At 39.0% G+C, this 17,221-nt stretch overlaps 2 protein-coding genes across 2 annotated transcripts in view; both read right to left on the reverse strand.

Annotated features, from left to right (window-relative positions):
- The window catches only part of prmt3 (protein arginine methyltransferase 3), a 132,552-nt gene extending 119,885 nt beyond the window's left edge, over positions 1-12,667 (reverse strand). Inside the window, exons 1-6 of the mRNA XM_061975362.2 lie at positions 12,576-12,667; positions 12,287-12,419; positions 7,208-7,290; positions 7,075-7,124; positions 5,525-5,630; positions 155-320 (exon numbers count right to left, since the gene is read on the reverse strand). Coding sequence (XP_061831346.1) covers positions 155-320; positions 5,525-5,630; positions 7,075-7,124; positions 7,208-7,290; positions 12,287-12,419; positions 12,576-12,597 — 560 coding nt within the window. The 5' untranslated portion in view covers positions 12,598-12,667. The remainder of the gene's footprint in view (positions 1-154; positions 321-5,524; positions 5,631-7,074; positions 7,125-7,207; positions 7,291-12,286; positions 12,420-12,575) is intronic.
- Positions 12,668-15,715: 3,048 nt separating this feature from the next.
- LOC133616202 (uncharacterized) lies at positions 15,716-17,133 on the reverse strand. Its single transcript, XM_061975361.2, has 3 exons — positions 17,013-17,133; positions 16,889-16,953; positions 15,716-16,822 (listed from the first exon to the last, which is right to left on the reverse strand). The coding sequence occupies exons 1-3, from the start codon at positions 17,033-17,035 to the stop codon at positions 15,813-15,815; spliced, it is 1,098 nt and encodes a 365-aa protein (XP_061831345.1). The 5' UTR covers positions 17,036-17,133; the 3' UTR covers positions 15,716-15,812.
- Between the last annotated feature and the right edge of the window lie 88 nt (positions 17,134-17,221).

Raw genomic sequence — 17,221 nt, forward strand, 5'->3', positions numbered from 1 at the left:
TCCCCCTGCTGGCCAAAATACGGCATTGCAGAGTTTTCCTGCAGTGCAAAAGCGTCCCAAAACCAAACCTTTTTTTTTAAGATTGAAAAGTTAAGTAACAGCGTGATGTTGTTGTTTTTGTAGGTTAGAATAAGGAGACGCAAACATGACTGACTTAAGTTTGTGCAGATCTTCCATGGCTCGAGCTACAGCCTCCTCTGAGCGACGGGCTCTCTCCTCAGCGGCGTTTGCCCTCTGCAATATTGCATGGCGGGACTCTGCCCCCGATGGCTCGCATGTTGACAGACCCTCCCCTTGCTCACCACACAGCTCCTCTGGGTCTACAAAGAAAAAAAGGTTGTTTAAATTGGAGCCCTCTGGTACTAAATTCATCATACTGGACCTAAAAATTATGCCTAAAGGTTAAATTCCCCGCCAAATAGACGCAGTAGTAATTTTAGGTAGGCCTGGGCCGATAACATATTTTGCTTGACGATATACTGACCGATTAATTATTGCCTACAAACGATATTATTGCCATTATTTTATGAGACCACATTAACCATCGATGTAATGATAATACATAATTATAATTAGAGATGTCCGATAATGGCTTTTTTGCCGGTATCCGATATTCTCCAACTCTTAATTACCGATTCCGATATCAACCGATACCGATATATACAGTCGTGGAATTAACACATTATTATGCCTAACTTTGTTGTGATGCCCCGCTGGATGCATTAAACAATGTAACAAGGTTTTCCAAAATAAATCAACTCAAGTTATGGAAAAAAATGCCAACATGGCACTGCCATATTTATTATTGAAGTCACAAAGTGCATTTTTTTTTTTTAACATGCCTCAAAACAGTAGCTTGGAATTTGGGATATGCTCATGACAAGCATGAGGAGGTTGAGGTGGGCGGGGTTGGGGGCGGAGTTGAGGTTGGGTAGCGGGGGGGTGTATATTGTAGCGTCCCGGAAGAGTTAGTGCTGCAAGGGGTTCTGGGTATTTGTTCTGTTGTGTTTATGTTGCGTTACGGTGCGGATGTTCTCCCGAAATGTGTTTGTCATTCTTGTTTGGTGTGGGTTCACAGTGTGGCGCATATTTGTAACAGTGTTAAAGTGGTTTATACAGCCACACTCAGTGTGACCTGTAGGGCTGTTGACCAAGTATGGCTTGCATTCACTTGTGTGTGTGAAAAGCCGTACGTATTATGTGATTGGACCGGTACGCAAAGGCAGTGCCTTTAAGGTTCATTGGCGCTCTGTACTTCTCCCTACGTCCGTGTACCACAACGTACAGCGGCGTTTTATAAAGTCATAAATTTTACTTTTTGAAACCGATACCAATAATTTCCGAACCGATAATTTCCGATATTACATTTTAAAGCATTTATCCACCGATAATATCAGCAGCCTGATATTATCGGACATCTCTAATTATAATGCATGTATGTTCTTTCAAATGTAATAAACTTGTATTTCTCATGTATTTTAATATTGTAATTGGAATGAAAACATTTAAAGTCTAATAAAACAAACAAATGCCAATAAAATATACTTTGTTAGCAAAATTTTGCACTTAAAAAAATTACAACCAAAAGCAATACACAATCTTAAGGAGGGAATTGTACACACAACCATAACAATAAATAAAATAGCTAAAATAAGTATCGACAAACAAAGTTGCACTTCGATATTGAACATGCAGGCAGAGGTCGAGTTGTACATTACTTAACTGACAATCAAGTTAGGACCTTCTTAAGCAAAAGTGCAAAGTAACAATATGAATGCTACAGTTTAAACAGATGTATTAACATATGCAAAACAAAATTACATTTGGCAGATTCTGAGTGAGGAACACTGACGTGACATGACAACACTTTTAAAAAATGCTAGTTTTATAACAGTATTAAATGGCAGCATGTCTTTAACCCACACTATTTTGCACTGTTTGGTTTACACTGACCTGGCTTGTTCACCAAATGCCAAGTGAGTGTCGAGTGGTTGTGGTGGCATTTGATTTTGTGACCATTTTGTCCATGTTCGCTGCTACATGCTAACTAATTGCACTGTGCGATGCTAGCAGACCAGGGGCCCCTAGTTGCTGCACAAAGAGTCAAAGACACTTAATGAGGACAAGATAATTCACCCCCTTCTTTTCATTCATGGTATAAACGCATACTTGCCAACCTTGAGACCTCCGATTTCGGGAGGTGGGGTGGGGGGGGGGGGGACCGACACCAGCAGATGACATGGCACCCCAAACCATCACCCAACCATGCAAATTTTGCATTTCCTTTGGAAATCGAGGTCCCAGAGTCTGGAGGAAGACAGGAGAGGCACAGGATCCACGTTGCCTGAAGTCTAGTGTAAAGTTTCCACCATCAGTGATGGTTTGGGGTGCCATGTCATCTGCTGGTGTCGGTCCACTCTGTTTCCTGAGATCCAGGGTCAACGCAGCCGTCTACCAGCAAGTTTTAGAGCACTTCATGCTTCCTGCTGCTGACCTGCTCTATGGAGAAGGAGATTTCAAGTTCCAACAGGACTTGGCGCCTGCACACAGCGCAAAATCTACCCGTGCCTGGTTTACGGACCATGGTATTTCTGTTCTAAATTGGCCCGCCAACTCCCCTGACCTTAGCCCCATAGAAAATCTGTGGGGTATTGTGAAAAGGAAGATGCAGAATGCCAGACCCAAAAACGCAGAAGAGTTGAAGGCCACTATCAGAGCAACCTGGGCTCTCATAACACCTGAGCAGTGCCAGAAACTCATCAACTCCATGCCACGCCGCATTAACGCAGTAATTGAGGCAAAAGGAGCTCCAACCAAGTATTGAGTATTGTACATGCTCATATTTTTCATTTTCATACTTTTCAGTTGGCCAACATTTCTAAAAATCCCTTTTTTGTATTAGCCTTAAGTAATATTCTAATTTTGTGACACACGGAATTTTGGATTTTCATTTGTTGCCACTTCAAATCATCAAAATTAAATGAAATAAACATTTGAATGCATCAGTCTGTGTGCAATGAATAAATATAATGTACAAGTTACACCTTTTGAATGCAATTACTGAAATAAATCAAGTTTTTCAAAATATTCTAATTTACTGGCTTTTACCTGTATATATATTTTATTACATATATATATATAGACATATATATATATATATATATATATATATATATATAAATAAAAGAAATACTTGAATTTCAGTGTTCATTTATTTACACACACATAACACTCATCTACTCATTGTTGAGTTAAGGGTTGAATTGTCCATCCTAGTTCTATTCTCTGTCACTATTTCAGAACACACACATTATACAAATACACATTATAAAATCAATAAGAAAACGGGAGCTCTAATTTGGGAGTCTGAATTAGGATCAGAAGTTCCTATATAAACACTGCGCACTCACGTCGCCTTTTTGTATTGATTACTGCAGCTGTGCACTGGATTCATTCACAAATACAAACTACAACTCAGGAGCAAAAAAAAATACATAAAGGGAACTTAATAGTGAAATTTTGGTCATCTGGACACTATAGGAGCTTTATGGGTTGACTACCGTACATACTTTGTTTAACCTTCGTCTTGTGTTGGGGTCGGTACCGACCCGTTTTAGTTTTTAAATGCATAAAAGAACCACATAAATTTATTTTTTTGCATCAAGGCTTTTTGACTTTGTCAGGAACCTCTATTTCAACAAAATTAAACAGTTTTTGTTTTTTTCACTAAATTATAAAATGTTCTAGTTGAAATTATGAGCTTGGTGTTGTTAGGGTTGGTTTCGACCCAGTTATAAAAATAAGATTATAAAGCAATAATTAGAGGCAAAACTGAACACACTGACAGCCAGCTCCTCTCCCAATCATGTGAGCTTTAGGGGATTGTCATTTTACCTTGTCATCCAGTACAAAAACCAACAAAGACAGGCATGTGAGGTCACTTCAGTATAGAGTTGGTGACTTGCAGAGTGCACATCTCCAATTTGCAGCATGCAAAAATGAAAAAAAGATTTACAGTGAGAGAAATTCTGGATAATATTTTTGGTAAAAATGAGGGAGAGGACACAGAGCAGCATGGTGATACGGATGAACAGGTTTCTGAGGAGGAGTATCATCCAGAAGACACAGACACATCTGATGAGTCTGATGAGGAGGTCATACCAAAGACTAAAAAAATGGGAGCCATTACCTCTCTGCTTGGCACTCAGCATCAAGGGTTGGAATTAAAGTAGCAATGGTTGTCACACGCACACTAGGTGTGGCGAAATTATTCTCTGCATTTGACCCATCACCCTTGATCACCCCCTGGGAGGTGAGGGGAGCAGTGGGCAGCAGCGGTGGCCGCGCCCGGGAATCCTTTTTGGTGATTTAACCCCCGATTCCAACCCTTGATGCTGAGTGCCAAGCAGGGAGGTAATGGCTCCCATTTTTATAGTCTTTGGTATGACTCGGCCGGGATTTGAACTCACAACATACCGATATCAGGGCGGACACTCTAACCACTAGGCCACTGAGTAGGTCTGGGGGTTAAATTGGGGGTTAAATCACCAATAATTATTCCCGCTGCTGCCCACTGCTCCCCTCACCTCCCAGGGGGTGAACAAGGTGATGGGTCAAATGCAGAGGACAAATTTCACCACACCTGTGTGTGTGTGTGTGTGTGACAATCATTGCTACTTTAACTTTAACTTAACTTGATTTGCTGTTGTTTGTTTGACCTTGCAAATCTATATTTTGTGTTATGACTTGTTCTGCTTTTTATTTTGTGTTTGTCTTAAAGTTCTGTTGCTGAAAAAAATACTTTTTAGCCTTTTTCTTGAAGTAAATATATATGGGTCGAAATTGACCCGTAACACCATAGATGTTACTTTAGTTAAAATTATTAAAATGAAAAAATTAATTAAACGAATTTATTTAAGAGATGTGTTCTAATACCCCTCAGTTTTTGTCAGGTAACACAACAACCTTTTATTTATTTATACGATTCTCTTGAGATTCTTTTTACAGTTTTTTTTTATTGAAATCGAGGGGTATACTGACAAAAAAAAAAGGCCCAATGGCCCACACCAAAAATATTAAAACCAATATTTTCATGGATAAGGAAGCCTAACAAGGTATCCAAGAGATGAGAAACAAATTGGATGATAGATAAATGTTTTTAGTGTATTTTTCAGCTGATTTAAGACATGCGTCAAAACCGACCCGTTAACATAAGAGATGGTAACAGAAAGCTAACACAAGAGGAAGGTTAAAACGTGTCCAGTGTGTGTATATCATACCAGGTGTGCTTATCCATATGGTCTGAAGAGGAAAACAGAACCCATCCATCCATCCATTTTCTACGTCATTTTCTAACACTATTTGGTCATTTAACAATTGTAATAGGAAGAAATGCAAGCAAAAAGAGACAACCGCCACAAGCCGAGGTTCCACATCTCCACTATGTGCCAAAAGTCCCTTTTCTCAAAAAGTAGAGGTGTGTGTTGACTGGACAAAAATCCTAAGGAGGAGCAGTAAATCCTACCAGTTTGGAGTAGAGGGTCATCCTGTATAACGGGCCGGAGGAAGTCGTCATTCTCCCACGGTAAGGGACCGTCCGGCAGCCCCATCAGATGTGATGGTTCACATTTCTGAAAATTACATTTCTTATCACAAAACACAAGCGCCTGCAACTGGACAATACAGTAGGGGAGTCCAAGATTCAATATTGAGAACGATATCAGGAAAAAACAAAAACAAGTATCGAATTTAAATGACTGGCATCTACAATTTCCAGTCCTGCAGCACATTTAATTGTGCAAAGCTGGACAGCCAGTTAACATCCTCATATAAACACACAAGGTTGGTCTTTCCTTGTATTTTAACAAAGTTATTTACAATAAGGTTAACATGTTCGGCTATATGCTGCAAGGAGCTAGCAGCAACACAGCAGCTAAGCACACAAACAAGCTTGACATAACTGAACAATATTACAGTCTAAAACACATTAGTCAATATTAAAAAATTATAGTTGCATATTACTTACACATTCAAAGTCTCCAAGGCAGAAACGTATTAGAAAGTATCCAGTAACAAACGTATCCGCATTATTCAATTTACTGCGTCATTAATTTATTAACGCCAAAAATGTAAGTCTGTCATAAGATTAGTGGGGTTTTTTTTAGTACCGTATTTTCCGGACCATAGGGCGCACCAGATTAGAAGGCACACTGCCGATGAGCGGGTCTAGTCAGGTTTATTCTCATACAAAAGGCGCACCGGCTTATAGGGCGCATTAAAGGACCGGTACTGTCTAGTAACTAAAGTTCCTTGGGTGAATAATGTAAACTCACTACACAAGTATATTTTAGCGCTTTCATGGCGAGTTTACTGACAGATATAAGTAAGAACTTTACACTACTTTATATTAGAAATGGCAACAGCGGAGGATAAATGTCCCATAACAAGAAGATAGAGAAAAAGAAGAAGCTTATCGTCTACGACGCAAATTTTCAGGACTTATGCAGATCCCAAATACACATCAAAAGGTACCAGAAGGTAAGAAAAGTTTCTTTTGCATAATATTGCGAAACAAAACGCCAAATATGTCTTACCTTATACACACACCATAATAATACTTGTGTGTTGACGCACAGTACAATCCATCAAGAGGTGCGGCTTCATAGCTTACTAAAGTAGTACTAAAACATTTTGATGGATTTTTGAGCGCCGTGTGTAATGTTCTATATTTTCAATGAAACATAAAATGTTGGTGTTGTTTACTTGAGTCATATTGCAGTATACACATATATATTATGGTTGACTGCCATCTACTGTTCACACTTATCATGTCACTATGTACCAAATAAAATAGCTTCTAGGTCGGCAAGCAAAACCAGAATGATTCCGTAGATTAGGCGCACCGGGTTATAAGGCGCACTGTTGAGTTTTGAGAAAAAAAAGGATTTTAAGTGCGCCTTATAGTCCAGAAAATACGGTATGAACTATGATTCTTGCCGATACATCGCATTAATACTGGTATCGACACCCCTACAATACAGTTTTACCACTTTTACTCAAAGACAATGTACTCACCGTTGAGCGGATAAAGTTGATCAGCTTTATGTAGCTGTAGTCATCGACATCTAGGAGAGATTATTAATAAGCTTATATAAGTTAGACTCGGAAATAACTCCCGCAGAAGTACAAAAATGTACTATGTACTTACGGTGTTTGTTTATCACATCTACCAGGTTGATGTGGTGCTCTACTGTGCAATGCTGCAGGGTGTCAGGCACCGAGTTCAGTAATCTGCAAGAAAAAAAACCAGCATTTTGTTGTAAAATAGCAATAACATTTCTAAAATGGGCTAAGCTTAAAAAGGTAGACAAAGTTAACAGTCCACCACAAATAAGTTTTGTCTGACAAAGAGAGACTTTGGAATATCTGCCCGCCCTCGCTCTGAACCACTACATTAAAATAGTGCTCTCAGAGGCTTGTAGTTCCAACTTCAGACAGTAGATGGTAGTGTTACCCTGCATAGTTCAGAGGTGTGTATGAAGTAGTGATGGGTTGATGAGGCGTCATGAAGCGTTTCGACACATTGCAAAACTGTATTGATACTGTGTCGATACTGTGTCATTAAATACTGACATCTGCTGGACATTAAAAATCCCTACAGGCAACCTATGGACCGACTCAACTGACACTGATTTTATGCCCTAGTACAGGGGTCACCAACCTTTTTGAAACCAAAAACTACTTCTTGGGTACTGATTAATGCGAAGGGCTACCAGTTTGATACACACTTAAATAAATAAATATATTGTCATTTGTAAGTTACACGTAAGTGTGATTTAAACAAGAATAGCTAAAAAAATAAATTTATATATATATAAAAAATGGGTATTTCTGTCTGTCATTCCGTCGAACATTTTTTTTTCCTTTTACGGAAGGTTTTTTGTAGAGAATAAATGATGAAAAAAACACTTAATTGAACGGTTTAAAAGAGGAGAAAACACGAAAAAAATAAAAATAAAATTTTGAAACATAGTTTATCTTCAATTTCGACTCTTTAAAATTCAAAATTCAACCGACAAAAAGAAGAGAAAAACTAGCTAATTTGAATCTTTTTGAAAAAATTAAAAAAATAATTTATGGAACATCATTAGTAATTTTTCCTGATTAAGATACATTTTAGAATTTTGATGACATGTTTTAAATTGGTTAAAATCCAATCTGCACTTTGTTACAATATTTAACAAATTGGACCAAGCTATATTTCTAACAAAGACAAATCAGTATTTCTTCTAGATTTTCCAGAACAAAAATTTTAAAAGAATTTCAAAATACTTTGAAATAAGATTTACATTTGATTCTACAGATTTTCTAGATTTGCCAGAATAATTTTTTTGAATTTTAATCATAGTAAGTTTGAAGAAATATTTCACAAATATTCTTCGTCGAAAAACCAGAAGCTAAAATATTTATTATTCTTTACAATAATTAAAAAAAAAATTACTTGAACATTGATTTAAATTGTCAGGAAATAAGAGGAAGAAATTTAAAAGGTAAAAAGGTATATTTGTTTAAAAATCCTAAAATAATTTTTAAGGTTGTATTTTTTCTCTAAAATTGTATTTCTAAAAGTAATAAGAAGCAAAGTAAAAAATAAATGAATTTATTTAAACAAGTGAAGACCCATCCATCCATCCATTTTCTACCGCTTATTCCAAGTGAAGACCAAGTCTTTAAAATATTTTCTTGGATTTTCAAATTCTATTTGAGTTTTGTCTCTTTTAGAATTAAAAATGTCGAGCAAAGCGAGACCAGCTTGCTAGTAAATAAATAAAATTTAAAAAATAGAGGCAGCTCATTGGTAAGTGCTGCTCTTTGAGCTATTTTTAGAACAGGCCAGCGGGCGACTGATCTGGTCCTTACGGGCTACCTGGTGACCACGCGTTGGTGACCCCTGCCCTAGTATATACAATAATATAAACCAAGTCATTGTATTTCATTTAGGATTATTTCATATCTTCATTTAAATAAAAATATTTTTTTATCTTTTTTAGATACAGTCAATAAATAATGTGAACATGTATCATAACATGGAAATCTAGGAGAATGTGTTGTGGATGATTGTGGACTGGGAATTTTTTTAATTTAATTTTTTTACACATTTTTATTAAAAAATAAATAAAAAGTTTTTCCAACGTATTACATTTTAGACGATTTCTCTTAGTTATTATTTCTCCGGCTGTAGAAAAGACCCGCTCACAGGGCACAGAGGAGGCGTCAGTGCGACACAGTTCGCTTATCGGTCACGTGACCAAAACAGCTCATGATCGGTCACGTGACTTTCTAAAAGCGGTACGCGCACCGACACAGGGTTTCGCTCTATGAGCTCGACGCATGCGCCGATGCATCGGTGTTGTCGGACCCATCACTAGTATGAAGAGAGTATGGCCAACTAAAGGAGAGGCGTCATGTTTGCTACCAAAAATGTGTGCGGCTGTGCCAGGAAGTGCCCACATTTCTTTTGACACAGAGCTTGTTTTTGAGGAGTTAAAGCTGTGCCTTAATGTCGAGGTCGCAATGGCAGATTTTGAACACACAAACATTTATTTTGCCAAATTAATGTGCCTGCATAGTTGCCATTATGCATATTAATATGCAATATGTACTGCTTTCTGCGCAGACCACTGTGCTTCCCCTCTCTCTCAATCTCTCCACTGCCCTTTAGTTTCTTTGCCTCTAGCGAGTTTTGGCATAGCATTATGTTTGGCTACCCCTGTGGTAAATTTTAAATGTGCTTTATAAAGTTGATTTGATTTGATTTGAGCCAAAAAGGCAACCAATCAGTGAAATGGACACACGTACGCTCTGATTGGCTGTTTGGTCTCCAATTGGATCACTTGTTACATTGCAAACAAATGTACAAAAATAATAAAATAATAATAATAATAATAATAATTTAAAAAATAATAATAATAAAATAATATTTTTTTTAAAAACACAATGTTTCTAAAACATTACCCACAATGTCCAGGTTCAAAAAGACAGATTAATAAAACAACTTACTTGAGCTGCACCGAGTTGTTGTCGTTCCTCAATTATTGACTCAATTAGGGTAAACTATTGCTTCTAGGACAGACCTGGGAAAATTAAGGAAGCCTGTTGAGCTTTTCAATCTGGCCCGCCGGACATTCCCAAATAATGTAGGCGAACATTATCACAATTTCAGAAGGGTTAAAACCATTAAAAATCAGTTCCCAGTGGCTTATTTTATTTTTCAAAGTTTTTTTCAAAATTTTACCCATCACGCAATATCTCTAAAAAAAGCTTCAAAGTGCCTGATTTTAACCATCGTTATATACACCCGTCCATTTTCCTGTGACGTCACATAGTGATGCCAATACAAACAAACATGGCGGAAAGAACAGCAAGGTATAGCGACATTAGCTCGGATTCAGACTCGGATTTCAGCGGCTTAAGCGATTTAACAGATTACGCATGTATTGAAACGGATGGTTGTAGTGTGGAGGCAGGTAGCGAAAACGAAATTGAAGAAGAAACTGAAGCTATTGAGCCATATCGGTTTGAACCGTATGCAAGCGAAACCGACAAAAACGACACGACAGCCAGCGACACGGGAGAAAGCGAGGACGAATTTGGCGATCGCCTTCTAACCAACGATTGGTATGTGTTTGTTTGGCATTAAAGGAAACTAACAACTATGAACTAGGTTTACAGCATATGAAATACATTTGGCAACAACATGCACTTTGAGAGTGCAGACAGCCCATTTCAGGCGCGCTAAGAACATATATTTTTCCACGATTTCAGCACTCAGGTTAACCATACCTAAATAGACACAAAATACTGCATTAAATGTACTCGATTAATTGAAAAAAAAAAATGTTTTTAAGCTAAATTATTGGTAAACACAGTTTATGTATAATAATTTACGTAAAACCGCGAGTAATGAATAAAGTTTTCATCAATTAATATATTCTGTAGACATACCCTCATCCGCTCTCTTTTCCTGAAAGCTGATCTGTCCAGTTTTGGAGTTGATGTCAGCATCTGCTTTGAGTGTCGCAGGATATCCACACATTCTTGCCATCTCTGTCGTCAGTAAAGTGTGCGGAACAAACGACTGACCATTTCGTCGGCTTTCCCCACAGCCTCGTATTTTGAACAAATTTCGTCCAATTTCTTGCCACTTTCGCATCTATGGGCCACTGGTGCAACTTGAATCCGTCCCTGTTCGTGTTGTTACACCCTCCGACAACACACCGACGAAAGTGAGAAAATGGCAGATTGCTTCCCGATGTGACGTCACAACGTGATGTCACATCAAGAGCGAATAATAGAAAGGCGTTTAATTCGCCAAAATTCACCCATTTAGAGTTCGGAAATCGGTTAAAAAAATATATGGTCTTTTTTCTGCAACATCAAGGTATATATTGACGCTTACATAAGTCTGGTGATAATGTTCCCCTTTAACTCATTCTCTTTCTATGCCACATCAATGTGGAATGCGCTCCCAACAGGTATAAAAGAAAGGGCATCTCTATCCTCCTTCAAAACCGCAATAAAAGTACACCTCCAGGCAACTTCAACCCTAAACTAACACCCTCCCCGGATTGTTGTTAATAATCAAATGTAAACAACCAAATGCAGATATTTTTCTTATGCCTTCTGATCTCTCTCTCTCTCTCTCTTTCTCTCTATGTCCACTACTTGCTGTAAATATCCTACCAAGTCAGACTTACTATTAATTTACTAACTAATTTCACTATCCATTTCTCTGTTCTCAATTGTTGATGACTGATGATAACAACCAAACCTAAGCCCCCGCCCCCTCCCTCCACACCCCGAATTGTAAATAATGTAAATAATTCAATGTATACACCCTGATGATTATCTTGTGTGATGACTGTATTATGATGATAGTATATATGATAGTATATATCTGTATCATTAATCAATTTAAGTGGACCCCGACTTAAACAAGTTGAAAAACGTATTCGGGTGTTACCATTTAGTGGTCAATTGTACGGAATATGTACTTTGCTGTGCAACCTACTAATAAAAGTCTCAATCAATCAATCAATCATCACAACAAAATTAGGCATAATAATGTGTTAATTCCACGACTGTATATATCGGCTGATATCGGAATCGGTAATTAAGAGTTGGACAAGATAGGATATCGGCAAAAAAGCCATTATCGGACATCTGTACTTGTTACATTATTCCTATTATTACTTTGTCTCTCAAACAGTTGAAGAGTCTTCCTCACCTGTCACAGAACAAACAGGTGACGTGTGGACTGGCGTCATGATCCTCCATCCACTGCCATTGCTCTTCGTCGTCACCGAAGTCGTCATCGCCGTCTGACAGCTCAGGCATGTCCTCCACATCAGCACCGGCATCTGTACTTACAACACAATACTGTTAGTTACCACCGTTAACGTTACACCTCGCGCAGTACAAAACATGAACTTAAAATGCTTATAAGTTTAATTATGTTAAAAATATATATTAAGTCGCGTTATCTCCTATTTTATCCACTCTTTGAATGAACCCACGTGTGTCTGCGCGCTCCGCCATGATGTTTGCCTTGTTTTCAGAATACTTCCGGTCGGCGTGATGACGTCACGAGGTGGCGCTTCCAACACACTACCACAAGATGTCGCTAAAACACAACAAAATAAGAGGTGAACGCTCAAAGCCAGTTTCTTCCCCCCTCCCCTTTTTCCAGTATATTTTAGCTTTAATTTCGAAATATTTCACTTAGTTTAATGTTCCCACCGTTCATATTTAATGTATTATTGTAAGACTTTGTAATACCATACCAACTTTTTTTTATAAAGCCCTTTAAAAACACGCACAGTTGAAGAACAAAGGGCTGTACACCACGAAGAAATAGAGGCAAAGGACATACTGAAAAATAACATTTAAAACAGAAGTAAAAATACACAGTGAAAAAGCAAATACAAATTACCCTAAGAACAATTTGTTAGATAAAAAGCAGTTAAAAGGTTAAAAACAGTTAATGTTCTGACGGACATCTACACCTCCCGCTGCCTCAACAGAGCCAGTGCCATCATCAAGGACAGCACCCACCCTGGCTCTGACCTGTTCCACCTGCTGCCCTCTGGGAAGCGCTACAGGTGCATTAAAACCAAAACAAACAGGCTAAAGAACAGCTTCTTCCCCAGGGCCATAACCATCCTGAACGGGCTGCCCCATTGTCCCTCATAACTGCCTTCTCTTCGGTGCAATAACCCATTCCACCAACCACCCTGTTTTTTTTAATATATTAATTCCACCCTATTGCACTTCTATATTTTTATATATTTACACATTGTTTTTCTAGCATGCACACATCGCACTGTATGGAACGGCCTCAATCTCGTTACCCTGCGTAATGACAATAAAGCTGATTCTGATTCTGATTCTGAAAAGTTAAAAAGTGTCTCACATGGAGAGGGAGATCGTTCCAGAGTTTGGGACCCGCAACAGAGAACGCCCTGTCCCCTCTGAGCTTGCGCTTTGATTTGGGTACCTCCATGATCAGCTGACCTGAGGAACCATTAAGGTGGAGCAGCTCAGAGAGGTACGGTGGGGCAAGACCACATAAGCATTTAAAAACGAGTAAGATAATTTTAAAATGGGCTCTAAAAGACACAGGCAGCCAGTGAAGGGAGGCTAAAACAGGAGTAATGTGCTCTCTTTTTCTTGCGTTTGTTAAAAGTCGGGCAGCTGCATTTTGGACCAGCTGCAGACGTGTGAGGGAGGACTGACTAATTCCAAAATACAAAAGAGTTACAGTAATCCAGCCGAGATGTGATAAAGGCATGGATTACTGTCTCTAACTGTTGCCTAGAAAGAAGGTTTTTAACCTTGGCCAGCTGACGTAAATAATAAAAAGCTGGCTTTCACCACTGTGCCAATCTGACAGTCCAATTCAAAAATCACTGTCAATATGAAAGCCCAGGTTGGCTTTAATCATGGCTTTGATTGACCCTGCACTAAGTGATGAGGCTTTTCTACCTTCAAGGTACTCAAAACGCTTTGACGCTATTTCCACATTCACCCATTCACACACTGATGGCCCTAACCACGACCCATCAGGAGCAAGGGTGAAGTGTCTTGCTCAAGGACACAAGGGACGTGACGAGGTTGGTAGAAGGTGGGGATCGAACCAAGAACCCTCAGGTTGCGCGCCACGCTGTCCCCAAGGAAGGATATATATATATATACATATATATACATATATATATATATATATATATATATATATAAACATTGGAACAAGCCTGTATTTCTTTTAATCCCCATAAACTGCAATTATTACATTTGTCTCCTGTATTGCATTTTGTTGTATTAAAGTTTAAAAAGAAAGTTAAAGTACCACTGATTGTCACACACACACACTAGGTGTGGTTAAATTACCCTCTGCATTTGACCCCCTGTGAGGTGAGGGGAGCAGCAGCAGTGGCCGCGCTAGAGAATCATTTTTGGGATTTAACCCCCCCAATTCCAACCCTTGATGCTGAGTGCCAAGCAGGGAGGTAATGGGTAGTGATGGGTCCGGCAACACCGATGCATCGGCGCATGCGCCGAGCTCATAGAGCAAAACCCTGTGTCGGTGCGCATACCGCTTTTAGAAAGTCACGTGACCGATCATGAGCTGTTTTGGTCACGTGACCGATACGCGAACTGTGTCGCACTCCCGCCTCCTCTGTGCCCTGTGAGCGGGTCTTTTCTACAGCCGGAAAAATAATAACTAAGAAGAGAAATCGTCTAAAATGTAATACGTTGGAAAAACAGTTTTTATTTATAAAAATGTGTAAAAAATAAATAAAAATACCCAGTCCACAAGCATCCTCATTCACAACACGTTCTCTTAGATTTCCATGTTATGATACATGTTCACATTATTTCTTGACTGTATCTAAAAAAGATAAAAATATATTTTTATTTAAATGAAGATATTAAATAATCCTAAATGAAATACAATGACTTGGTTTATATTATTGTATATACTAGGTCATAAAATCAGTGTCAGTTGAGTCGGTCCATAGGCTGCCTGTAGGGATTTTTAATGTCCAGCAGATGTCAGTATTTAGTGACACAGTATCAATACAGTTTTGCAATGTGTCGAAACGCTTCATGACGCCTCATCAACCCATCACTAGTAATGGGTCCCATTTTTATAGTCTTTGGTATGACTCTGTATTGACATCTGCAACGATGTTTATTCCTCAAAGAGACATATGTGAAGAAAATCTAATTCAGTCCAAAAATAACAGATGACCATCATTATATTCTCATTTATTTAAACTATGACTTACTAGCAAAAACACCAAATATTTCCAAAAGAATGTAGGTGAAAAAATGTGAAATTAAGCACAATTAAAACTAAGCAAGGATTAGGAAAACTTGTCTCAGCTTGAAACAATCCTTCCATTTTCCTCGATGGGTTGCAGGTGAGCTGGAGTCCATTCCAGTTGACTTGGTTGCTGCTCAATCAGCAGTTTTTGTTTTTTTTAAGTACAAAGTCCCATATAGTAAATGCAATGTTTTATTTAAAAAAAAGGCAGGAGACTAGAGCTTGGTTCCTACACACATTACAGTGACTTAAGGACACTCAAAAGCGGTTTAATCACAGAAAACTGGTTCAAATCAGTGGTACCCAACACCGTGCATGTAAAAACCAGCAAATGTTAGGACTCGGTTCACATAACCACCAAATTCACAAGCATTGCCAGTTGTTGCAATAACTCAGTACCAAAACATACCTCTGACGTGGCTCGTGTTTACTTATCTGTAACATCTGTGTGTTCAATCCATGTCTGCTCAAAAGTAGTTGTACCAACATCTTTGTTTTGTTTTGTTTGAAGTTCGGAAGGAGCTTCTGTTGATTGAGGTAGGAGAGTCTCGCTGTGCGTCGAATACGGTGTAGTCTTCATCGCTACAGTGGTAAGAGGGACAACTGTTCCACCAGTAGTAGCATTAACAGGAACAGGAAGTGAAGTGGTAGGAAGAAGAGTTTTTTCACTGGAAGGATGGATCACAGTTGGGGGATGAGAAAGTCTTTGGAAAGGTTGGAACTTGCCTTGGACTGCGACTTGTTTGGGTAGAGAAAGCCATCTGATAAACTGGTTGTCTACGGATTGATAATAGATATTTGTCCCGCTTACTCTTGTTGAATCCGGGCGTCCCTTATTCTGGTTTCGGAACTTCACGTTTCCAGAGCCAGAGCTCGGTTCCGTTCTGTCCAACCAAGGCTTGAAATGTCGGACATGGGTGTATCCCCTTCCTTTAGACTTCCTATCACTGATAAAAACTGTTTGAGCGGACATCTGGTTGCCCACAGTTAGCCCTTTGACTATGGAGCTCACCTTGTTGCTGACAGGTTTGGCGAGTCTAGCATAGGGTCTGGTGTTGGACTGGGATGCACTGCCGTGTGAGTAAACACCAACCGGAGCTTTCTGCTTCTCAGAACGACGTGAGGCAAACTGACCTGCACCAATTACAGAATAGGAACCTAATCTAGGAAACTTGTTATCAGAAAACGAGGCCTGTTTCCGACCAGGTGGGTTGAAGCCGGATTGAAATAGTTGACCTTTTGGAACCTTCCTTGAAAATGTGCGAGGATGAAGAGTTTCGGATTCTCTTTTAGAGTTGTTAAAGCCGCCAATTTGCCGGCGTGGCATCCTGCGACCCAATGTCAGTCTACTTAAACCAAAAGGCCACGGTTCACGGTCAGGGGGGTCACTGCGGAAGTCCACATCGAACTCTCCTGCCTGGTTATGCAACAAGTCACCTACACAAACACAATCAATCATTTCAATACAACCTATAGGCTGCTATTTAGTTAACCAAGAATGACCTTTATGTGTGGTTCTGCAGTTCACATGACCGACCAGGAGGAACCAAAAACAGAGCACAAAGAACCTGCAGAATGAACACAAGAGTAAGCAATAAAAGTAAAACATTTTTATAGTCTTGTTTACCTCATTACATCCACAGGAGCCATTCTCTATGCAGTTTTAGCAGAGCTGAACATACTCTCATTTAAACCACACGTAAACTCCCTCAACTGTTCTTCATTTGGACTGATTGCCTTGGTTACTATGGCAACCACCTTTGACCGCAAGTCTTTGAAGGTAACAAGAAAAAAAACGAGACTGTGGTAATATTTCTAGCTGTGCGAGTTGATTAC

Source organism: Nerophis lumbriciformis, linkage group LG15, assembly GCF_033978685.3.
Source record: "Nerophis lumbriciformis linkage group LG15, RoL_Nlum_v2.1, whole genome shotgun sequence".
In the NCBI taxonomy this organism is placed as follows: domain Eukaryota; kingdom Metazoa; phylum Chordata; class Actinopteri; order Syngnathiformes; family Syngnathidae; genus Nerophis; species Nerophis lumbriciformis.